Source organism: Perca flavescens, chromosome 9 (assembly GCF_004354835.1).
Source record: "Perca flavescens isolate YP-PL-M2 chromosome 9, PFLA_1.0, whole genome shotgun sequence".
NCBI lineage: Eukaryota > Metazoa > Chordata > Actinopteri > Perciformes > Percidae > Perca > Perca flavescens.
In genome coordinates, this window is record NC_041339.1 from 14,747,049 (window position 1) to 14,762,531 (window position 15,483).

The 15,483-nt window shown below is 40.6% G+C and overlaps 2 protein-coding genes across 5 annotated transcripts in view; both read right to left on the minus strand.

Moving 5' to 3' along the window:
• Positions 1-411: 411 nt before the first annotated feature.
• Positions 412-10,211, minus strand: fkbp8 (FKBP prolyl isomerase 8). Of its 3 annotated transcripts, none has more exons than XM_028588469.1 (9): positions 10,017-10,211; positions 9,141-9,405; positions 8,811-8,980; positions 8,559-8,647; positions 8,099-8,319; positions 5,366-5,538; positions 5,190-5,267; positions 2,182-2,322; positions 412-1,929 (listed from the first exon to the last, which is right to left on the minus strand). In XM_028588469.1, exons 2-9 carry the CDS (start codon positions 9,394-9,396, stop codon positions 1,843-1,845), a joined length of 1,215 nt encoding a protein of 404 aa, XP_028444270.1. In that variant the 5' UTR covers positions 9,397-9,405; positions 10,017-10,211; the 3' UTR covers positions 412-1,842. The 3 variants fall into 3 exon arrangements, with proteins under 3 accessions (XP_028444270.1, XP_028444272.1, XP_028444271.1); XM_028588471.1 differs by lacking the exon at positions 10,017-10,211 and adding an exon at positions 9,913-9,995; XM_028588470.1 differs by lacking the exon at positions 10,017-10,211 and adding an exon at positions 9,717-9,882.
• An 885-nt stretch (positions 10,212-11,096) lies between these two features.
• ssbp4 (single stranded DNA binding protein 4) overlaps positions 11,097-15,483 on the minus strand; it is a 93,661-nt gene continuing 89,274 nt past the window's right edge. The window contains exon 17 of one of the 2 annotated variants that reach the window (XM_028588095.1): positions 11,097-13,982. In XM_028588095.1, the coding sequence (XP_028443896.1) occupies positions 13,902-13,982 (81 nt within the window). In that variant the 3' untranslated portion in view covers positions 11,097-13,901. Of the gene's footprint in view, positions 14,183-15,483 lie in introns of both variants that reach the window. The other variant, XM_028588096.1, reaches the window with a different exon arrangement.

A 15,483-nucleotide genomic window follows, 5' to 3' on the forward strand; every position in this document is an offset into this window, starting at 1 on the left:
ATGTCTGACAAAAAAGAAAACACCAGCTTTGGAATAGCCACAAAATTTTGGAATGTCCAGCTGTAAACAAATACAATACTATACATGTAAATACTGAATATTTAAGTTGTCTTGTTTGTCTTAAAAACTAGATTGTTCTAATACAGTTGCTCAACAAATATGACTGGATGAATTTTAATGTCAATTTGTCTAGTACAGACATTACCGATCAGCACTGGTATTTCTCAATCCTCCAAAGCCAGTTATATAAAGGGATAAATGCCACAGATCAGTCTGTGATCACTGACCAGGAACATTACTATAAAATCAGTCCAGAACTGGAAATAGTTCAAAAATCACTGAATACCTTGTCGTCATGACTAAAGCTCACACTGGCAGAAATTGTGATACCATACAAAAAGGAAACTGTAGTTTGATAAGACACATTTTTATTATGATGAATATAAAATTAACAAATATATGGAATGCCGGGAACTTTCACAACCACTTAATAAGTCACCAACTAAAGAGTTTATGCAACTTTTGGCTCTGTAGGTCTACTATCTACTCTGAAGAAGCCACAGATTCAGCAGTGTCACATTAACTGTATCAAATCAAAGCAATGATCAAAAACAGTGGAATTAACACCCAAAGCAACATCATTTAAGGAAATAAGCTTCACAGGCCATAAAATGTAGGGGACAAAAAATAAAATAAAATACACACACAACATTGTACTTGAAGAGTCATCCTTCAACATTTGGTCTTAATCATCAAAAATTGAGGTATAATTGACTGAAAAATAAAAAATTCTCATTTATTACTCATAGCCACATCACTTAGAAACTCTATGTACCATTCGCTGTCCTTGTTTTAAAAGGTAATAACTGCAGCTTTATTAACAAGAAATTAGTAATTTAACAAAAGTTGAAAACAGTCAATCTACTTTAACTGCTGCTTTAATGTATGTATACACAAGTGACCAAGAATAATGAGCCCCTCAGCATTGATGTTGATTCATGTTATTATTTTTGTTTGTTGCTGTTGACAGTTTGCTGTGTTTTATTTAACTGCATTATTTTGTGAAGTGTTTCTTATATTTTTTTTAATGAGGTGGATACAATTTTAGAAACACCTTTCAATTTGATAATCACAACAAACTCCAGCCTCAATACACACCATAGAACTGACTCAACAGTCTCACCAAAAACTGACTGTTGTATTGGATTGCATTGTACAGGTGTTTCTATTTTTCTGGTCACTTAGCGTATGAGTTGGGTCTATAGAAAGGGTGTGAGAGCTAGCACACAAGCCAGATATAGTTTGCCAACGTGTGGATTTCAAATAATAACAGCATCTGCATTACATTATTCTCTCTTGGATAGGACATATTCATTTAACTGCACAATCAGAAGCTTTAAAACTATAGCATTACATAGGAACATATCACGATTCTATTATTAGTGGGGAAAAATATTCTTAAATAGCTCCTATCTGAATCTACAGTAAATTATTTTACATTTTGATTCTCTAATAATCAATTTGCAACATTAACTACCAAAGACAAAAACAATGGCAGCAAAAAAAACCAGTGTCTGGCAACGTGACAGATATGCATAAACCTACACATTTATAAGGTTGGAAATACAGTTCCCATATGCAAATCTTGATGTTTTATTAATTGTCACATATTGTTCTCAAACATAGCAGAGAAAGGAGAGTGACAGCGAAGAGGCAACTGACCGACATTTCCACCCCCCCTCCCCCCCCTCCTTCGACAAAAGGTGAGAAGTCACTGCCAGATGTGCTTCTATGTTTAGGCTCACGTTGCAGGGGCTCGGTCAGGCTCATCACAGGCTTGGTTCAATTCCTAGCAGCTATGACAACGGATAATGCTACGCCGCCAATGGCTACTGCAGTGGCACCGAAAAGCCACTTCCAGCTAAGACCCTAGGGAAATAAAAAGATGCAAAAGAGTAGAGAAGGGATGTTTAGTAGGTTGAGTTATATCATGACAGTCAAAACCTCAAAGCAACGTATTTATCGGACTTAAAATACTGATACAAAACTGACCCTCCTTGTTTATTACCACACAAATTCCCTGTAAACAAAACTTGCATGATGGACAGAAATCCACGCTCTGTTCTAACCCAAAACACTCAACATTTAAACAGATTGGTTTTGTCAGGGAACGATGCTCACCCATGAAGACTTGGCCCGGTGTTTCTTTGAACTGCTGCCACTACTAGCAGGGTTACCCAGCATCTTCTTATACATGGCCTGCTCTGCTCCTCTCTGCTCCGAGTTCTTCTTCACCAGCTTGGAGAGCTCTGCATGGATTGTCTATGCAGAGGAGACAAGCCAAATAGTGTTGCAAACTCCAGTTCACCATCCCAAACCCCCCTCCCCCCTTTACCCTACCAACCCAGCTATTCTAACATGAGGGGAACAAAGTCTTGCTACTGTATAACAACCCAAGACTGATTTCCTTGTTAATGGGAATGTGTCGGGATGACAGTACCCTTACATCAACAGACGCCACAAGTGGTCTGGAAAGTGTGAAAAATGACATGACATGAAGGCTATTCAAAAGATAATTTTTAACTGGGATCATGATGGATGGATGAAGCATCGATTAAACTAAACAAAAATGAAATGCCGGGAAAAATATGTGTGCCGTTCTTTGCCGTCTTACAAGAAAGCGCTGACTTGCATCACAAGCCTGACATTTAGCCCACACGTACACACAATTCCAGGATATGGGTTCAATTATTGTTCCAACATTGTCTCTGATCTGAGTCACTTCACTGCTCTTAAAAACTGGTGAGTGACTAAGCAAACCAATGCTTTCAAAGACAACCAAAATGTTTATGCATTGTAAATGCACTCCAGAAAGACTGATGGAGCGCCATTACATACAGTACGAGTTTACAGCAATGTTCATGTAATAGTAGGGGTGGGGGAAAAAATCGATACAGCATAGTATCGCGATATTTCTCGTGGCAATACTGTATCGATACAAAGGCGCCAAGTATCGATCTTTTATTATTTAAATTGCACATCAGAATTTAACTTTTTGGTAGTATAATAATAAAATCAATTGCTTATTCAGTCCACCAGATGGCGCGGTTTGTTTTCTGGTGAGGTCAGCGGGGTGACTGTCAGCGTGCAGGCGGATGTAGATAAAATAAACATGGCAGCGTCAGAGAAAAAAAATCAGAAATGCACCATCTGCGTTTAAATCAAGTGTTTGGACTTTTTTCGGATTTTTTAACAAGGAGGGGACAACTGAGATGGATATGAGACATGGGATTTGCAACGAGTGTCGTATGCAAATAAAATACTCAGGGAATACCACAAACATGAGGGCTCATCTCACGCCCACCATCCAGAGTTAGCGTTAGCCGAGGACGGTAAAGCTAATGCTAAACCAGCTCCGCCAAAAACCAACCAACACTGGACACACTTAGCTTGACAAAGCTACCTCCCAATTCAGAGCGAGCTAAGAAAATAACTCAAGCCATCGCCTACTTCATGTGCAAAGACCTGCGTCCCTTACAACGTTGTGGAAAATGATGAAGGATTTTGTCATTGCTAAAAACACCGGAACCAAGGTACGTGACTCCGTCGCGCCCGCTTTTTTGTACTCATTTTAATTGTAAAAATACCTGTAGTAGCACAGCAGTGCATACCTGTTGGTATTACAGTCTAGTCCACCTTAATTAAAAAATGCAAACAGTTCAGTTTGCCAGGTGTATACAACATTTATAACATGTTCATTAAAGTGCTGGTTAGTTAGTCAGCTTGACAGTCACATTTTACAGCAATAAAATTCATGTGAGATGAACAAACAGATGTTGACAAAGTTTTCCTTTGGGGACATAATAATGAAGTTGGAAAAAAGGTAATAAATTGCAATATATTGCAGAATATCGCAATATGTTTAAAATCGCAATAATATCGTATCGTGACCTAAGTATCGTGATAATATCGTATCGTGGTACCTCTGGTGATTCCCACCCCTATGTAATAGTGATATTTATTATTTCCTAAGTGTCTGTACCCTGAGGATTTGTCTGTTCCTACCTAATGCTAAAAGCAAGCCGATCCATTTACAGAACAATGTTTGAGCAGTTGGCAACACTTGCGCAATCAGCCACCCACAAAAATGATAGGACACCGACATGTCCCCAGGGCAAGGACATGCAACATTCTATCCAAACTGGAATGTCAAGCCTTAATGTCGTGTCAAAAACAAACCACGGACAAACAAAATCTTCTATTCTCAATTTGAGTTGGAGATGGAGGGTGTGAACAGCTGACACCGGTGTAAACAATGCAGACAGCAGAGCTCGGAGAAGAGAGAGATTTTAGCGTCTTCTTTCACTACATGACGCTTGCTTCTGTTTAAGACCGCCTCATTGATTATAATGGGAGCGTTCTGGTATTGTGAAGCACGCCCACTGTTCTTGCTGGTAGAACAGGCGGTCATTTAAGAAGTCTTTTCATTATTACAGCACTAACAGGCGAGTCCATGTTAATATTAAAACCGCTAATCTCGCACCAGTTTAACAACGTGTTTTGACACAGAGACATCATTGCAAACATGCTATGTATGTATCGACGCAGAGGCAAAATGGCCTGAAAGTGCAATCTAAAACATGGATCTTTTTTTATTTCAGATATGAAAAGAGTCCTGACTACACACAGCAATGCACCTAAGATTTACTATTACAGAATGGAAATAGTACATTATATTTACACTGAGCGTGCTGCATGAAAAGCTTAAGTGGCGGCCATTCCATGTGCTGTTTGACAGATTGGTGTGGGACTCAAGTGGGGGATTCTGGGCATGAGTACCACGCTGCTGCAGCTCACAGCGAATCCAAGAAGCCCACGCACTGAGCTGAGTTCTGCCCTGGCCTTGTGTAGCCAAAGAACCACATATACCCGACTGTATAAGCAGGAGAACAGGAACAGCGGCTAGGTATTAGATATGGCTGGGGTGCAGGGCAAACCTATTTAAGGCAACGACGTGAAACGGATCCTGTGAAATGATGAATCAGCAGTCCACCTGACTTTGCACTGCAAACTCAGTGATTTTATAGTTCATCCAATGGCGCCATCTCCTGGTCATAGGAACAAACTGCCGTTTCTCCATACTAAAAGCTGTGTTTTACCAAAAACTAATGTGAAGAGGCCAAAAGTACCTTGTTGCTGGGTTCCAACTTCAGCGCCTTCCTCAAAGTTTGAATGGCTTCTGTGTATTCACCTTGCAAGGCTAGTACCTTGAGGGAAAACATAAGAGTTAAAAAAAACAAAAAACAATTGACCACAGACAAATAAATAGGGAAAGCGAAAGAAGAAAAAAAAAAGCATTGTGTACCTTTCCCATGCGGAAAAGTGCTTTTATATTATCTGGCTGGTGTTCTAGTGCCGAGACGCAAGATTTAAGTGCCGCATTATGGTGGTCCAGTTTCAGCTGAGAAGCAGCCATGTTGTTTAAACACTTCACTCTCACATCCATCAGCTCATTCTCCTCCTCAGGACTTATGTCAACTGCAGCAAAAAAAAAAACCACAACATAAACAAACATCATGTCCACCCGTGCATCATTAAAATTACTGAACATTAGTTAAATTTATTCCATGCCTATTACCATCTAAGAAGGGCCACATTAGTTTTTACACGTTGAGAAAAAGGCACCTCTTGTTTTGGGGGGCAAATCCAAAATGTCATGATCAAAGTGAGCATCAACTCTTTGAGTGCCATGCTCCCCCACCGGTTAGATACCCCAAAGCACAATGCTAGGTGACAGCAAACCTTTTCCTTAACAGTGCGTTCCATTTGTACTTGGAAGTAAAGGCGTTGAAATTAATCAAGTAATCGATGCATCGGGATGTGGACATGGACGATGCTGCCATCGATGCGGTGGCCGACCATAATCGAGTCGACATAAATGTTGCTCGTTAAATTTTCCGGTCGCGGAAACATGCAAATGAAAAATAACAATCTCAGGAGCCTAACCCGTTTCACACACACACACGCACGCACGCACGCACGCACGCACACACGCACGCAGGCAGGCAGGCAGGCAGGCAGACATGCACACAGACAGACACACAAACAAACAAACAAACAGACAGACACACGCACAAAACGGCTGAACGGAGACACGAGGACAGTGGAGAGAATCGCAAATCGAGAAGAGGAAAGAAAACACTGAGAAACATGGAGAGACCCTAGAAAAGTTAGCTTGGAGAAAATCTAAGTGGAATAACGAAGCGGAAGAAGAGGTGTAGCTACACTACGGCACTTTTCCTGTATAACAGCAGTGGTTTAAAACAAACGTTGTGCTAGAGTGCCTGGCTAAAGGTGGAGCTAACGGACTAGCTAAAGGTGGAGCTAACGGCAGAGAGTTGCTGATTCGGAGGACACTGATTTTGGACCGGAGAGGACGACAGCGTGTTTCCCTGCTGAAGAGGACTTTGCCGTAGCTGGTTTTCGTTTTCGTGTTTGAGCTGTGTTTCTTGGACTTAAGGCTGTAACACACAAACCGTCGGCAGAAAAGCCAGTCGGACTGATCAGTCTCCCCGAGTTGGTCCAAAAAGTGCCTCAGAACACATCGAAGAGACGAGGCGTAATACGTCTCTGTAACAGCAGGCGGCGCTAATCTGTATTGTTGCCCAAAACATGAAAACCGGCAGCTGATTGGACGAACGCGTCACGTGGGTCTGTTTTCTCCGGGAAAATTCAAAGCCAGACTGTCGTGGCGGCTTGTTGAGAATACAATCTCATATTGTACTAAAATAGTTTACCGAAACTGTGTTTCTGAAAACATTTTAAGTTAAGTCCTTAAGTTGCTGAATCTGTCTTCATTTCAGATCAACAAAGGTCAGTTTAAAAGATTTTCGTCAGATTTTGAGAGACTCTAGTCCGCTCTAGTCACGCTCATTCCGCTCGCCATTTCCGTGTGAGTTCCGACTGCCTCTCTCTGACTGAACATGTCAGGTCGGCCAAAATGAACGCCGACCGCTGAACGACGGTGCAGAACACACTGAACAGACTCGGGTCACCGACCTCGCCAGACTGTCCAACGGCCGATTATCGGCCCGGTGTGTAGCTGCCTTAACAGCTAACTGTAAGTTGGATTTCTGTGTGTTTGCTTCACTGAATATAATGTCCTGTCGGACGCATCGCACACAAGCTATCATCAGGCGTAGGGGTAGTTGCGTGTAATATCATTTGAAGAAATATTGCAGTTAGCATATTTGAAGGGCGTGATTTTTTTTGTTATTCAATCTAATGGCTAAATATTATTTGTACATTTAAGTTTCATTAAACAATACCTTTTTTGTTAAAGTTTTGTCTGGGGTCAGTTATTCCAATACAGCACAATAGATTTGCAGGTTAAAAGTAGTAGGGTGGTATATGACCAAAACAGGTAAACCTTCGTGGTAGCTACCTTAAAGAAACGAACCCAAACACTTCATCATTCCAGTCTAAAGTTACTTATTGCAGCTTGGGCATTGCACTTGACAACGCAAGCTTGTCATGTCAAATATCCTATATGGCTTTAATAGAAAAATGCTTTCGACGCATCGAGATATCGAATCGAAGGCATGGTAATCGTAATCGAATCGGAAGATCAGTGAAGATTCACACCTCTACTCGGAAGTCCGATTTTCCGAGGTCAAAGTCTGAACACGCCCCCTGACCTCAGATTTCCGAGCTTGAAACTCGGACAACCACAGAGTACCCCGAGGCTGCTCCGTGCATCAACAGTTGCAAAAGCTGTAGTAACATTCAGTTGTAAGCACTTCTGTCTCATTTGTGTCTGACTAATTCCGTCGTACAGACAGTGTTGTCCATCTTCTATCTGTGGACATGTTGCTACGCTGTTTGTATGCACACAAAAAAACAGCGTAATGCGTTGTTATCAACTGGCATTGCTAACAATGGCTAACCTGGCTAGAGCTAATGAAAACAATGAAAATCCAACTTGTAAATGGAACGCATTAAACTCGGGTGTGACGTCATTCCCAGCTTCGGCTTCCGAGCTCTGAGGTAAATGGAACGCACTAAAAGCCTCGACTTCACTCCCTGGCATACAACTCACCTTTAGAACTAGACTCTGTTATCTGCAGGGCAATGCTGTATGAATTCACAGCAAAAGCGTAGTCCCCACGCTGATAATGAACATTGCCTCTCTCTCTCTTATGGATGGCCAGGGCAATCCTTTCTGCAGGGGGGAGCAGCTCCAGGTCTGGGGCATCAATAGCTTCCAGCAGTTCCACTTCTAGGGACAGCTCAGCGTCGGGGGGAACCTCTGGTTCAAGACTGGAAAGATGAAGAAACGCCAAGTTCAGGAGTTACGGATATAAGAGAAATCAATCACTAGATTACACACAAGCAATTTTCAACCGTCACATCCCAATGAAAGTGTGTCCATTTTAAGTCCCATTTTGTTCAAATTAGTTTGTGAATAAATAGCAGATTTAGCATGATTGTACTTTTTTGTTTGCATGACAACTACAATTTATGCAGCCTTTAGCAGATGGATTAAAGCACGCCCCTACCTCCCCCGGGAACCATATGCGTATTTTGAGTCAGCCTGGATGAGGGCCTTCTCTCCCATTTCCATGAGCTGCACTGTGAGATCCAGAGCCTGGAAGGAGAAAAATCCAATTGCAGACTAAGATATTCATAACAAAACAACACTAACTACTGACGGTAGGACAAAGAAAAGTATGAATAACTTGTTGTGAGACTGAGAAATCACTCTATTTTGTCTTTCCCATTTTGAGAAGTACTGCGTGTCAAATTGTTACCTGGATGACATCCCCATCTCCAAGAGTGAAAGAGAGGTAAGGCTGCTCCTCTACAAGTGTTCCGTCCTTCAGGTATGCTTTAAGATGAATCTTCACATTTTGTCCTTTCTGTGGCCGACTGTCTCGCCCTTCCCCTGCCTCCAGAACTTTTTTCTTTAGCTGCTCATTACCTGGAGACAAACAGTCATATTCATTTCAGTCAGTTACAGCATGGGGATCACAACACGTTAAGGGGGCTGGTCATCAATACTAACTTATTAACTACTAAAACACCTTCTACAGGAATATATACTGTTACATTCTTACATGTTATTACCATTTGTTACATACCTAATACATCCAGCCATTCTTCCACTTGACCTGGAGGGTCTGAATCTGGTTCAGCATTTTTTTCACACTCATCTGTGTTATTCCCCTTCCCGCCCCCGGCATCTTCCAGAGGAGGGGGGTCGTCGTCAATGTCTTCTTCATCTAAAACCTCGAAGTCTTCCCCGCTGTCCAGCAACGAGGTTTGTCCATTCTTCTTCACCGATGGCGCACTGTCATGGATATCAGAAGCGTCCATAGTCTCCTCTTTTTCAGTCATTAGCTATCGCTAGTAGAATAATATGAGAAAGAAGGTTAACAACTTTAAAAATAAAAAAGCAACTTTTCGAGTTTGTCCCAAAACCGGAGTACGAATTAAAATCCACATGTTTAAAGATACATCCGCTGCTATTACATCAGTGACCGTGCTATCCAAAACCATCCAGGACTCGTATTGGAATAATTCGCGTATTATTATAATCAGCTAACACATTTACAACATGGTCACAATTAGCTAGCTACAACTCATCTGTTAACTGCTACAACAGTAACGTAACGTTATATTTTGATTAACAATAACGTTAGCCAAGCTAGCCTCACGTTTCCAGAAGTTTCTGACAAGTTATCCTCATAGGCAGTAGGGTTATCCTACAGCAGCTATCTCTTCAAGCGGCTAGCAGCAGTAACGTTAATGCTTACAGATTATTGCCGAGGAAGTTGACAATAGCAAACTAGCATTTAGCTAGCTGTAATCTCCCTAGGTAGCTAATGTTAGTTCCGTTAAACATTAAGTGACATTTTTTTATCCTGTCTTGCAATGAACTCCTGCTGTCATCGACTTCAGATCAGTTAGAGCGTCATATGTGATAAATCCGTTTATCAAAATAAACCGCACATTACCTTCAAACAGTAGCTAGCTAGCTAGCTAGCTATCTGCACAGGCTTGTTTTGGTCCTGCTCAATCTCCTCCAGTGTACAATGATAAAGTCAGTTTGCTGTTGGGGAACAAGAGACCAGCGGGACCCGTATCTGTTGCTGAATATACAACATCAAACTGACTTCGTTGCGGTCGATAGTTCATCCCACCAATCTGCTTCCTGTTAACCTTGGGCTAATGTACCTTTCATGGTTTTATATCATCCATGCATATTAATGTTTAACCTCATAGGCATTCCAAAGACTGCATAATAACGTATTAATTCGTTTTTTTAAACTAATGTGTCCACCTCTGTATCAACTAATCTTCTATCTAAAGCATATAAAACAAAATATATAAAAAAATATAAATTTGTCTGATTGTGATCGCTGCGGATTCATGAGTTGCTATTTCTAATTCAGAAATCGTACAAAGATTTAACTGTATATTTTTCTAGGTCATTTTAAAGCACATAAGTAGAACCATAACCATGTCATCAGCATTCAATTGCTGTTATCTCACATAAATGGCATTACTGCAATTGATGTAGCTGGATGTACACAGCAGGACTTTATAGTTAATAATTATGTGGTGTCTTGCTTAGGCTATTTGTAGCTGTGACAAGCTGTGTGCAAATTCAAAATTGGTGGCAAAAATAAATTACATATCGTTTTAAAAGGTGTGTGCAGAGTTTAAGGCCAAAAAAACTATGTGTAGATTATATAACAGTGACACGTTTAAACTTAAGCCAGGAAACCATTTAGGTGCAGGAAGTCCTTTTAAGTTGACCCCTATATGTCTTTGCCAGAAATTAAATTTGCCTTGAATATCATGCAGGTTCATTAAATCAGAGAGCAGTATTGAATTGAGAAGTAATTTGAGTCTATTTTATATAGCTTATAGAAAATAATAATTTCACTTTCAAAGATTAACATGATTTACAAACAAGGCTTAAATGATCCTTTCCTACACACTTCCTTCAGTGCAACTTCTCTTTATGTACTGCATAAGATAACGGCTGAACGCTAAATGGGAGCTTAGAGGAAGAGATTCAAACGACAAGGAAAAATCAAAGGACATTTATTATTGATGCATTTTTTCTTTTTTGATAAGCAAATTATCTGTTTTTCTTTCAGTCTAAAGAAACTTTACAATATAAAGAAACATACAAAGAACATCTTTATTACCTACACAAGACACCTAAGTCCCTAAGACAAGATTCTGAACTATCCTACCATGAAAATACAAAGCAAACCCAAGAGACAGACTGCTTCATATCGAATACTGCCGTGTCATCAGAAAGGACCATGAATGGGACAGGAGAATCATTTATATCTCCTTCCCTTGAATCCCAACCCCTCCCCGACTCAACAATACCACCCCACCCGACCAGCAAATCTTCCTAATGGTACAGTATTATACATCACAATAGAAGTACAGAGATGGCCAACGATCGATATACACAGAGGACTGAGAGAGGATCAGTGAGAGAGCTTCGATCTATACAACGCTATAACAGGAGCGAATAGCAAAGCACACAGTTGCCTTTTGATCTATTCTTAATTTAAAATGAGGTTCTCTTAAGTATTTTTACCTTTTTAAAAGTTCTTAAATTGATAAAAATCTTTCATATTAAAAACTGCAATAAGAGGCCACATGTTTCTTGTGAGAAGATGCCCCTTTGGAAAAATGATTCAATGATTATTCAAAGCCAATAGTAACATTGAACTGAAACATAAAAGGAGACGAGTTCAGAGTGAGGACCCCACAGCTTGTTTGCTTCTATCTGTCCTGTCCTCTCTATGTCCTATTCTCCACTCAAAAGTATTTAGCATACAGTCTGCATTTATTGTCTTACTGTATTCTATACATTTTTATGGAAATTTAGCCACACAAGCCAAATAGTCAGCGCATCCTTTCTCTATGAAAAACATTGACAGATTTATTTATAATTTACTTTAAGCTGTATTCATTGGTAGTGACTGACATATCAAAACATGTCAATGATATCAAAATGCATTATACAGTATTTACAAAAAAGGAAATTAAAGAATGTGAGGGGGGGATGTTTGGGGGGAGGGATGGGATTGGAGGAAAGGATGGAGGTGTGTGTCACTACATTGGAGAAACACTGGAGAGTGGTTCCCAGGCCGCTGATAGCCAAATCCTGGAGATGTCCCTATTGAATAGGTACACTCTGTTCACATTGATATCAGAAAATTGATAAGTACGTCGCCATAACCCGTAGAGGCTCCAATGGTTGTTTAGTTATTGTTGGTTTGAACACAGCCATGTTGAAGTGCTGCAGTATGATGCTATGAGAGATAATGTATCCCTTTGAAATGGTGACAGAGTTGATCAGGCCAAGAGTACATAACATACGGAAAGAAACAAATTAAATAGCGTAATATTTTAACTATGCTTTTCTTTGTGTGCAGATTCTGCATGTGGCTGCATGGTCTGTTAACCCCAAGGTGCATCACTCTGCTCCCATCATCAGCGCTGCTGCAGCCTCCCAGTGTTCCGGATCCATTATCCCGTACATATGGGACTCGCTGAGCGTCGACAGGAGCTCCAAGGAGACATTTTACATTATTTAGCCTGTCTTGTCTTGGTTAAGAAAGTGGATCGATCATATAGGATCTGTGAGTTCACCCCAAACTTAAAAAAAAAATAAAATAAAAGCAGGCTTCCCGAGTGTATCTGAGCTCCTACAATATCTCTCAGTCCAAAAAGGAGACATTGGCGAGAGACCAGAATGAATCCTGGGAGGAAAACAGTGCCACTTGGAGTCCACAGTGAAGTTGAAATCAAACAAAGTGACGGAGGGGAAGGAACCACATTTTAGGATTCACAGACAAATTGTAAATAACAAATAATAAAAACAACCACAGTACAAGCTAAATATGTTGTATTTACAGACAAGACCAAATCCAGAGAAGAGGTGCTCTCTCGCTCGGTCTATGACTGAATGAGAACTGGCACCTCAGAGCCATTCCCATGCAGTAAAAACACTAGGAAACTGTGAGGATGGGTGCTTATTAAGACAAGATAGCTAGATGATCGGTCAGGTGCATCAGCAGACACTTTGTACCAGAAAACAGCAGTGCTTTGAGAAAGCCTCCGTTTAATCTGTATGGATAGTTTTAGCTGAGATACTAACGCCACGGCACAAACTACTTCATTAAAAAGGTGAAGACTTTGAATGTTTATGCAAATGGTGCTACAAACATTTAGATGGCAGAGACTGGAGCTACAAGTTCCGAAGAAGTTTTGAGGAGAGGTTTGTGAAGTGAGACCGGCTGTGACAAAAAAAAAAAACAAGACAAACATCAAATAACCAAAAATCATGTAAACAGAAAATCATTGTGCATTTTTCGAGGGTGTGCTTATTCTGTCATTGTTGATGCTGCTGCTGAGATAAAAATGTGCCCTTTACAGGAAATCATAACTACATTAGTAGAATAATATCAATTATGAAAATAATAACAATAATATTACCATCAACAACAAAAAATACAAACATTAAATGAAAACCATTCTTGCCCTAAAATAACATTATCAGTTCTTTTTTTTTAATTTTTCTTTTTTTATTATCATTCCTCTTTGAGTTTTTGAATGAGGGTTTTCGGCCCCTGTCAGTCAACAACTGCGTGCCCTCATAAATTATAATCAGCGTGATATAATGGAGTGGTGGTAGATGCAGCGGGGCATCTTGTTTGGGCTTGAATGCCACCCATGAGGGCAGTTTTTTTTTTTTTTGGAGAGACAGGCTTGGAGCAGTCTCTTACTGTCCTAGAGCCTGTATGGAGGCCCGGCAGGTGAAGAAGAAGCGGAGCAGAGACCCTTCCTGTTGCTTGGAGGCCTTTTCATGTTCTTAAACCCATTTTACAGGCGTTGGGATGAGGGGCCTTGAGGGGAGTCCTGCTTTCCAGGTGCATCCCCAGGGGCTGTGAGGCACAGAACACCGTCCACCAGGAGGAGGTAGGAAGTGAGGGAGGGGGGGAGGAGGGTAATGCAAGACGCACCAGGGCGGATGGGAGAGGGAGATTGGGATAAGGGGAGATGAAAAAGAAATAAAATAAAATAAAAGATAAAATAAAAAAAAAAAAAAAAAAAATCACACACTCATCGTCATGTTGGGTGAATACTGTAAAGAGAGAAAAAAAGAGAGAGGGGAGGGGGGAGAAAAGATAAGCCAAAACTATATTAAACTTGTTATTCTACCCAGTTCCAGATGAAAGCAATACAACTAACTAAACTAATGCCATGTCCAGGACACCAGCCTCTTGCAGCATACATTACACATAACCATTAACCCTCACTTAGTCAGTAAACAGGCAGCAAGCAAAGCAGAGTCCAGCCCAAGGAGAAAATGTTAGGGAATTTAAGAACACAGTGGAGATACTGTAGTAAAACGTAGTTGTCAGTCTTACATTCATCACTATATGACAATCTCTCCATGCATCAGAGAAAACATATGATGTGGTTCTTTCCCATGCTTGCGTTTGTGCATGCTGTGTGTTTGTGTGTGTTGGGTAAAGCTGGGAAACGGAGTACAACATGAAGGAGCCATCATCGGTTCGAATTAGAGCCAGGGGCCGGTTTCACAAAGTTATTTTAGACTTGTCTGTAGTGTAAGGAAAGTGTTCATTTTGCTTTTAGATTACTCTAATGTGAGTTAGACAGTCTAACTTACATAAGACTCATGTTCCCATGGTAACAATCAGTGATATCTGCTGACCATTGGCACCAAATGACCCAAAAAAAATAAAAAAAGGAAACGTGGCTCATGATTTGTGGTTTGTTAACCGTGTTATGGGGCGAGTAATGAGAAGGGAAATAGTTTTTACAAACCTCAGTAAACCGTTGCAGATATACTGCAGTGAGGACATCATAAATCATTTTCATCTATCCAAGGAAACTACCCTGAGCCTGACTGATGAGTTAGCAAAGCACTGATTGAGCTCTGTGGTGTTAGGAAGCCACAGCATCTCAGCTCTGCCGCATGTCTGCACTGTGCTGAGATTTATCAGAAGTTTAGTGTTCCACTCATTGCTAAATTTTCTCTGTAGAATGTCCTCATAACTGTTGGAGGCAAACATTTTCTGCTGGGGTGAACGGAGCTGTGTGGTTTGATGTGGTTGCTCGGTCAGCCATGTTTTCTTTAGTTTGATGTAGGGCTGTGCAATTCATCGAATTTTAATCGCGATTACAAATTTTGGCTCCTAAAAAAACACAATCACAAAAACTGTAATCAAGAAAAACAATTATTTTTGCACATTACGTTTTGCAAGTAAACTCACTACACACTATTTTGTCTTTGTTCTGAATTGAAAAAAAAGTTGATTTGTTTAACTGTGTCACTGTTAATCACTGTTAATGACTAGAGCAAAGGGCCACGGGTCGAGGTCTGAGCCTCTGTATATGGGCACGCGCTCTACCAGGTGA

Excerpts from the sequence above, each read along its gene's own strand:
- fkbp8 (XM_028588469.1), bottom strand. The coding sequence starts at position 9,396 with ATGACTGAAAAAGAGGAGACTATGGACGCTTCTGATATCCATGACAGT. Across the intron at positions 8,320-8,558 it reads GCATATGGTTCCCGGGGGAG|TCTTGAACCAGAGGTTCCCC; the intron begins GTAGGGGCGTGC and ends TCATCTTTCCAG. Across the intron at positions 1,930-2,181 it reads ACCGGGCCAAGTCTTCATGG|GGTCTTAGCTGGAAGTGGCT; the intron begins GTGAGCATCGTT and ends TTATTTCCCTAG.